The sequence below is a fragment of the Lolium rigidum genome, chromosome 6 (assembly GCF_022539505.1).
Source record: "Lolium rigidum isolate FL_2022 chromosome 6, APGP_CSIRO_Lrig_0.1, whole genome shotgun sequence".
NCBI lineage: Eukaryota > Viridiplantae > Streptophyta > Magnoliopsida > Poales > Poaceae > Lolium > Lolium rigidum.
The window spans coordinates 173,090,495-173,099,624 of record NC_061513.1 but is presented as its reverse complement, the minus strand read 5'-3'; the positions used below and the strand labels follow the sequence as shown (position 1 = coordinate 173,099,624).

Below are 9,130 nucleotides of genomic sequence, written 5' to 3'. Positions count from 1 at the left end.
GGCTGTTCTTCCTGTTCTTGAGGTTCTTGTGTTCTTGTGTTCTTACCCAGAAGCTCCTTGTCGATGCAAATGACTAGGGTTTGCTGTGAAAAGCTTTTATGTGCCCTGCCTTTGCTTCCCTGGTCGACAGCAATGCCTGGCACTTGTTGGTGACTCTCCCTGGGTTGGGTGTGCTGTGTGACATGCACACAGGCTTGTGAGCTGCCTATGTGTGTTCTGGTTGGTACTTGGTCCAGTGGATGGATCAGCTCGGCTGATCATGGTCATATCCCCTCCATTTACACTTTCTTTTGCTAACCTGCCAAGTGGCTTTGCCACTTGGCATAACCTTTGTTTTGTTCTTTGTTTGTGTGCAGGGAACAATGAGATGATCAAGATGAAGTGCAAGATCATCTTGATCAAGGATTTCATGAAGATCAACATGTAGTTTAGGACATTTTATTAACTTGTAATTTTCCTTTTTCTTTTTCCTTTTATTCAATTCATGTAATATGTTGTAACATTTCATATTTCAATTCTGAATATTGTAATGACAATGTATCATGTGTGATTATCAATAAAACTCCAATTTTCTCTAATGAGCTTTGTATGATAGTTGTACTATTTATGTTCTTGATTATTTATAATTTGTTTAATGAATTACCTCAAATTTGAATTATGAGATATTCATATGATGTTTTAAATTTGAAATTCAAACACAACTTGTGTTTGAATTTAATCATGCAACTTAAGTTGTATTGCACTAACTCTCCTCTCTTCTCAAAACCCTAAATTAGTTAAGTGAGATGCAAGTTTGTCGCACTCTCGAAACCCTAACCCTGTAAGGTGTCGAGAGAGAAACTTGTCCCCCTTCGATGCAGTTTTCTTTTAAAAGCGCGAAATTTCCCCAGAATTTACGATGCAGTGCACATCCCTTTCTAAAATCTACCCCTCGATCGTCTCTAAACCTGGGACATTACATTTACTCTTGGTCTTCTTCTTTGAGTTTGATTTGATTGTACCCAGAATAAGCATCTAGAAGGGAGATGCGGTCGCAGCTCGATGCACATATGAAGATATGTTGTATCTTTCTTCGGCACCATATATCACTGGGTTAGCTACCCACTTAGCTTCTTTGAGTTTTCGGAGCCGATTAACTTCTTCCCCGATGGCTTTTCTCTTTGGTTCCGAAAAACGACGTAATGTCTGTTGTACAGGTTTGGCTTTAGGGTCAACATGTGTAATGGCATGTGTAATTGATCCCATGCAAATATTTCCCAGCGCTCACGGAGGAACTTGATGCGCGCCTTCCTATGCGACAATGATGCGTTGACTAGTTTCTTCGGATCAGAGGTATGCACCTGATGCTTATTTGCTTCTTTGACAGCGTCAAACTCATCGGACTTTGTGTTCTGATTGTTGGTAGGTGGCTGCTTATGGTCGGTGATTACGTCTAGTGCATTGAGCTCTTCGCTGACTCCGAATTGGAGGCGATCTTCTGAAAATATTTATCACAGTGGTCGGAACAAGTAAAACTTCCATGAACAGTTATTGTTGTCCCGTTATTGCCTGGCATCTTGAGTTTTAAGTACGCATAATATGGAACTGCCATGAATTTGGTGAATGTTGGTCGGCCGAGAACAACGTGGTAGTGCGATTCCCAATTCACTACCTCGAACTCGAGTCTCTCCTTCTTGAAGTTGTCGGGTGTGCCAAAAACAACATCCAGTGAAATCTTGCCGAGAGGATATGCTGGTAGGGTCGGGATAATGCCGTGAAAACCTGTGTCACATTCTTTTAAAATATCGACTGTCATACCCATTGCCTTCATTGTGCTTGCAAAAAGGAGGTTTAGACCGCTGCCTCCATCCATGAACACCTTTCTCATGTTGAATCCACCAATTTGTGCTTCGAGTACTAGGGCAGCGTGACCAGGCCTCGGTACTGCTGCCGGATGATCTTCTCTGCTAAACAGGATGCTTTGATCTGACCAGTCGATGTATTCGAGTAAACTTGCCATGGCCACCTCTGCAAGCTTTATCTCCCGTGTAAATTTCTTGGATTCTCTTTTGGAGATGCCAGCTTTGTGGATCATATTCACCTGTCCTCGCGATTCGGGGAAAACTTCGGCTGGCGCGTGTGAGCGTTCCTGCGGCTTGGGTGATTGAATAGAGACAGCTATACCCTGTTCCATCGGGTGCGCCAGTGCTTCGGAGTTGGACCTTAATTCTTTGCATAGCTTCTGGATATCGAGGAATCGCCGACAATCCTTGAGCAGATGCGATGCCTTCTCGATGCTATCTTTTGGGTCGATGTAAACGTGCAAGTAACATGGGGCGACTAGTTGCTTTGCAGCCGGCGGGTAAGGCGTCCAAGGGAGGCGAATTTGTCGGTTGTGGCTTCTGGTTGACCGCTCCCCATATTGCCCGTCATCCTGATTGCTGTATTGATAGGCACGACTGGCAGCACGGTCAATTGCCTCATAGTGGATATCTCTTATCCTCTTCTGGCGCTCCTGCCAACTCCCGATGCTACTCAGACACCTTTGGCTGCTTTCGTCTTTGTTGCTGAGAAAACATGGTAGATGTGTTGTGGTTGATGATGGAACGGTGACCATTGATGGAGTCGTAGCCTTTTCCATGCCAGGCTCGACCGAGCCTAGGAGCTGAAGGAAACCACCTGAGTCGACGATGAAGTGGACGCTGCCGAATGTCATGTCCATGCCGCCGCGCAGCCCCAAAGGGGCCAAGCGCGACGCGTTAGTGTGCGGAGTGAAGTTGAGGGATCCGCAACGAATCGAATTCCTCGAATTCGGCGATGATGGAGCCGAGGTATCGGTGATGCCAGCGAAGACGTAGCCGACATGATCGGAGCGTCTGATGAAGTGTCTTGTACCAACAGATTTCCCACAAACGATTCAAATTAACGAGGGACCTCCTCGGAAATGCCCACCATGAGGGGCTTACGGTTGATGGAATCCCGCAGGCTAGCATGAGACATCGAATACTAAACAGACGGGGAGAGAGATTTACCCAGGTTCGAGGCCCTCGATGAGGTAAAACACTTACTTCTTGCTTGTCCGATCTTGATTTATCGAATATGTCGGGTTACAATCGGATAGCCGATAGGCTGCTATGGTCAACTCGCCGAGAGGCAAGGATTCTAGGGTTTGTGCTCTAAGTTGCGATGGTTCTACGTATTGTTGTTCTGTCGTTCGGCAGGCCCTCTCCTGGCCTTTATATAGCAGGCCAGGTCCCGAGAGTCATGTCCAAACTCGACTAGGTTACAATGAAATATAATCTAGTCTTTCTTTTATTGACGCCTTCTTGCCTTGTCCATCAAGAATTCATCTTCTGATAGGTCTCCTTTGTTGGAACCAACGTACGGGCCCACCTTGGTCTTTGGACAATCTTCGTGGGCCCCTAGTCTAGCCAAGGGAGGTAGACTAATGTTGGGTACCTGAAGGGCAATGCCCACATCAGTGGTCTTCCTCGTCGTCGGTGAACGGATGACGAGCCTCCGCCTGCGCCCGGGCCCTTGCCTCCTTCCTTGCCGTCGCCGCCTCCTCGGCCGCCTCCTTCGCCTCCAGCCATGTCCACCTTGCGTCTGAATCCTCCTCCTCGTCCTGGCCGTCGAGGCCAATGACGCCCCCTCCTCCTCGCCCTCCATCGGCGGGGAGCTAGAGTTGCTCGGCGTGGCAGCTCTATCCCACCAATGCCGCCATCCCGGCGGCTTCCCCTCGCCATCGGTGTCCGATGGCAACGACAGGTTGCTCATGGTGGCTAGCCGATGTTGGAGAAGAAGATGAATGGCAGCCGGTTGAAGATGAATTAGAACAGGCGCAGGCGCAGGGTGTCTTATTGAGCGGGGATTAATGGAGGCGCGTATAATGAAGAGGTATGCGGTTGCTCTTCCGCAGCGGTTCGGCCCTCCATTCCGGCGGTTCGCGCGTTGATCGGTGCGATTGCCACTCCGGCGGTTGCCTTCCCCGACAGTTGTTCTACTTTAATTCGCTCCGGCTCGAGCCAGGGTCATTGCCAGGCGGGCTCGTGGGAGAAGCGAGCGGACGCTCGGCGCGACCACGCAGCGTCCGCGGAGACGCAAACGTGCCACATATTTGCGCCGTGTTTACGTCTCCGCGGACGATCCGGACACTATGCGTCACCCCGCTGGAGCAGGGTGTATGCGCATTTCGGGTCCACGCGAACGCATACGGTCGCGCAACTTCTATTTGCGTCTCCCCCGTTGGAGATGCCCTGATGTGTGTCCGCTGAAACGGTCGCCGCTTTTGACTTTCGGACGTGAAGCAGCCACATCCACAATTAAAGTAAGGTAACCAAAAGTACTCATCAACACAACGCTAGGGTTATTGTCTTGCTGTAATTTTGGTTGAATCAGTATCATATTTCTTAAATTCTTGTTATTTCTCATGTTATATGCAAGCTCTACCAACTTGTACTACTCTGGCCTCTCTCCCTCCCCGTAGAACTGGGATGCCGGCTTCGTGCCGGTGTTTGATGGCTGGGGAGCGGGTGTGGCGTGCTAGGGCCGGGAGAAATCCTCGGTCTTTGACCATAGTGGCGGCGACGCCTTTGAGGCACCCTGACCTGGTGAGGCGCCAGTGAGGTCCCATCCCCTCACCTCCTACCCTCGTCCCGGTTGAAAGCCCAAAATCCGTTGGATTGGATGGCGGCGACTCATGGGCGTCATTTCCTCCTTGGAGGCGCCGTCTGGGGACCGGTGGTGTAGCGGCAAGCGATGCTATGGTTGGTGTGATTCTGTTGGCGGCGTGGCTGATGCTCGGCTCCGCTGCGTCTTTGAGTTCTATGGCTGCTCCCAAGCTTTCCCCTCTTCTGGGTGTCCTCGTTGAAGCTGTCCGTCGCATCGGTGTGCTTGTCACGGCGAGGCGGTCTGTGTGGTCTGCCCGGTTGGTTTCCTGGAATGCATCTCCCCTTGTTCTAGGGTGAATATCTCCACCCACCGACGGTACGGCGCCCTGCGATCTAGGGCAAGAGGGTTGGAACTCTCTTCGGCGATGGAGGAGGAGGAGGAGGAGGATGTTCCTTCGTTAACATCAGTGGTGATCACTGTGTGTTTCCCTCAATGCCAATGCTTACCTGGTGCTGCTACTACTTCTGTCTTGATGCTCTTGCGAGGAGGACATCGCCAGTTCAAGCTGCGTTTCTGATTTATCTTTGTGTGTTTGAGTTGGGTGTTGTTGTAAGCTATTTCAGCATTCTTGTAACTATTGACCGCACGGCTTTATTAATTTAAAGCAGAACTTCATGCCTTCAGTTAACAAAAAAAAAGCTTCTTAAAATTTGCCGCCGTTCTCAACTCCTCAAATCAATCAGCTTACAACTTGGGCCGGCACACGACAAAGGACCAGACGGCTTAACAATTTTTGCGATTGATGTCCCGATCCCAGTGAACTTACCGAGACGGACAAGTAGAAACTGACAGGGCACAGTGGACAAGCAGCAGCACAATGCAACAACTTGGTAGCTACATGTCACTTGAAGCTAGGATAACAAACCGTGAGCTTTGCAGCTGGTGCCATATGGCAATATGCTAGATTGATGAAGATCCAACCTTATCACCATATGAAGGCTTCATCACCATATGAAGGACACATGTTCTATCCTCTGAATATATATAGCATGCAGCAAAGTTAGGTCTATACCAATTACCAACTACAGCATACAGCAATCGCAGAAGCTACCATGGACATGCTCCAGCTTATCTCCTGCATCCACATAACAATAGCCCTGCTCTTGTTCACTCAAGCAAAGAGCTCCACTGAGGCATCCAAGGAAACAACCACCGGTTGCATTGCCGATGAGAGGATCGCCCTTCTCGCCTTGAGAGCAGGTCTTTCCGATCCTTCAAACCTCTTATCGTCATGGAACGGCGGGGACTGCTGCCGATGGAAGGGCGTGCGATGCAGCAATAGCACCGGGCATGTCGTCGAGCTTGATCTCCATAGCCCCGATTGCAGAAACAACTTTGGTAGTAAATTGGTGCTAGGAGGAATCATAAGCTCCTCGCTGGTTGATCTGCATCACCTGCAGCATCTCAACCTCAGCTGCAACGATTTTGGAGGGGCACAAATACCGGAGTTCTTTGGTTCTCTCCACAACTTGGAACATCTCGACCTATCCCTGTCCTACTTCAGCGGGATGATACCGCCGCACCTCGGTAACCTCTCCAACCTGCGTTACTTCATTCTTGATTCCGTTGACAGCAGCAACTACATATACTCCACCGATATCACCTGGTTGTCAAGGTTATCTTCCCTCGAGCATCTAGACATGAGCTCCGTGAATCTCGGTTCCATTCAAAACTGGGTTACCGTGGTGAACATGCTTCCCTCCCTAAAATCCCTTCGTCTCTTTAGGTGCCAGCTTAGCAGCAGCCCCGATTCTATCCTGCATTTGAATCTTTCATCTATTGAAACGCTCGACATTTCTGGCAACCAATTCCGTAAGCCTATCACACCCAACTGGTTCTGGGAATTGACTAGCCTCAAGCATCTTGCTATCTCGGACAATGAGTTTAGCGGACCATTCCCTGATGAAATAGGGAACATGACATCTATGGTCAAGATTGATTTGTCTTTCAATAACCTCGTGGGCATGATACCATCAAATATGCAGAATTTGTGTAACTTGGAAGAATTGCTTCTGGCTTATAACAACATCGACGGAAGCATAGCAGAACTATTTCAACGTTTACCTAGGTGCTCATGGAATAAATTGCGATCCTTGCGTCTACCTTGCTGCAATTTGACAGGAAGCCTGCCAACCATGCTAGAGCCCCTGAGAAATTTGGCTACCCTTGACCTATCAATAAACAATCTCATCGGTGTTGTGCCACTTTGGATAGGAGATCTCGCGAAGCTAACTTACTTAAATCTTGGTATCAACAGTTTACATGGTGTTATACATGATGGTCATTTGTCGGGCTTATTAAGCTTGGAGATACTGTCGTTGTGTTATAGAAATTCTATAGCCATCATAGTGAATTCTACTTGGGTCCCTCCTTTCAGTCTAACAGAGGCTATTCTTGGGTCATGCATTCTCGGGCCTAACTTCCCAATGTGGCTCAGAAACCAAAACAGTCTAACATATCTTGACATATCAAACACTAGCATATCCGACATCGTACCGGATTGGTTTTGGATAACTTCTTCTTCAGTGAATAGTCTTCATATCTCCAATAACCGAATGAGCGGTTTTCTACCTTCTACAATGGAGTTCATGAGAGCAACTGAAATGGATCTCAGTTCAAACCATTTCACTGGTCCTCTACCTAAGCTTCCCACCGATCTCCTTTATTTGGATATCAGTGAAAACAATTTATCTGGGCCATTGCCGGTAGACTTCGGAGCATTGGGTCTTTATTCACTTGCTCTGTTTGGCAACTCCATCTCCGGTCTTATTCCATCATCTCTCTGCAAATTGAGAAATCTACATTTTGTAGATATATCAAGAAATAACCTATCTGGGTCAGTTCCTGATTGCTTACTTGACACTTCGGTAGCAAACGTAAGACCCCTGAGTGTTCTGAATTTAAGAGATAACAGCCTCTCCGGTGAATTTCCTTCCTTTCTCAAAAACTGCCAACAGCTTGTCTTTCTTGACCTCACAAATAATCAATTCTTTGGTGGTTTGCCACCATGGGTTGGGGATAAGCTAACTTCTTTGGGATTCTTACGGGTGAGAAACAATACGTTTTCTGGTCATATTCCGGTGGAACTCACAAAGCTAGTAAATCTTCAATATTTGGACCTTTCCTACAACACCCTATCAGGAAGCATACCGAAATCCATTGTTAACTTCACAGGGATGATGCTTGTTAGAAATGACGAGACTGAAAGGCAATACTTTGACCGTGGCGATCACTACACGGTAATCACAAAGGGCCAAGAGCTATTTTATGCACAAGAAATTATACATATGGTGAACTTGGATTTGGCATGTAATAATCTTATGGGAGATATTCCTGAAGAGATTGGCAGTCTCGTCGCACTGAAGAATCTGAATTTATCACGGAATACCTTGGGCGGAAAAATTCCAGAGAATATTGGCGCCTTAATCCAAGTTGAGTCACTGGACCTATCACACAATGGATTGTCTGGTGAAATCCCTTTAAGCTTATCGGATCTCACATCATTGAGCCGCCTGAACCTATCCTACAACAATTTGACAGGACGGATACCATCCGGAAATCAGTTGCAAACACTCGAAGACCCAGAATATATCTATGTTGGCAACCCAGGCCTTTGTGGTCCTCCTCTCGCGAGGAAATGTTGGCAACCCGAGCCAATTCCAGCTACTCGCGAACATTATGATGATATAAGCGACGCGGTTTCATTTTTCCAGGCCATGGGTTCTGGATGTATAATGGGTATCTGGGTAGTCTTCTGTACCTTGTTGTTCAAGAGGAAGTGGAGAGTTTCTTGGTTCTCACTTTGTGACAGATTGTATGACAGGGCTTATGTGCAAGTGGCACTTACCTGGGCTTCCTGGACACGAGCAAATGGGTAGAAGCTGAGATCAACCTCTACCATGTAAACTGTCGGAATTTTGCCATGTACTGATGTGTCAAAATATTGTAGCAAGTACTATTCACAGATATGTATTTCAGGACTATGCCATCAACTGACGTTGGCATGATTTGGGGCATGTGTAATTTCAGGCGAACTGAATAACGTCAAGGACAGCAATGACAGTGCCCTGTTCCTGGTGTGCCAATGCCTGAATTAGCTGCTGTCGATATATATTTTCTTGCAATGGTATTGAATGTTATGATGAAGCCATTCAGTGGTTGGAACGTATATGAAGTAGGGGAATCATGGTCTGAGGGCATCTCCAGCGGCACGACGCAAACGAGCGTCCGTTTGTGTCCGCCGTGACCGGAAATGCGTCTGGCACCACCTCCAGCGGGCCGACGCAAAGTGACCGAGCCGTCCACGGAGACGCAAACCGGGCCAGGTTTGCGTCTCGGCGGACGCTGTGCGGACGCGCAAAGTGTCCGCTCGGTCCTCGCGCAGGCCCCCCTGGCAGCGGCACAACTGCTTCGTGTTCCGCGGTATTACTTCTGGGCGGCGCGCTGCAGCCTTTGCAGGGGCCGCGTTAATGGCGTGCCT

At 48.1% G+C, this 9,130-nt stretch overlaps 1 protein-coding gene across 1 annotated transcript; it reads left to right on the top strand.

Annotated features, from left to right (window-relative positions):
* Positions 1-5,702: 5,702 nt before the first annotated feature.
* On the top strand, positions 5,703-8,711 carry LOC124668576 (receptor-like protein EIX2). Its single transcript, XM_047205685.1, has one exon. It carries the CDS (start codon positions 5,703-5,705, stop codon positions 8,526-8,528), a length of 2,826 nt encoding a protein of 941 aa, XP_047061641.1. The 3' UTR covers positions 8,529-8,711.
* Positions 8,712-9,130: the final 419 nt, after the last annotated feature.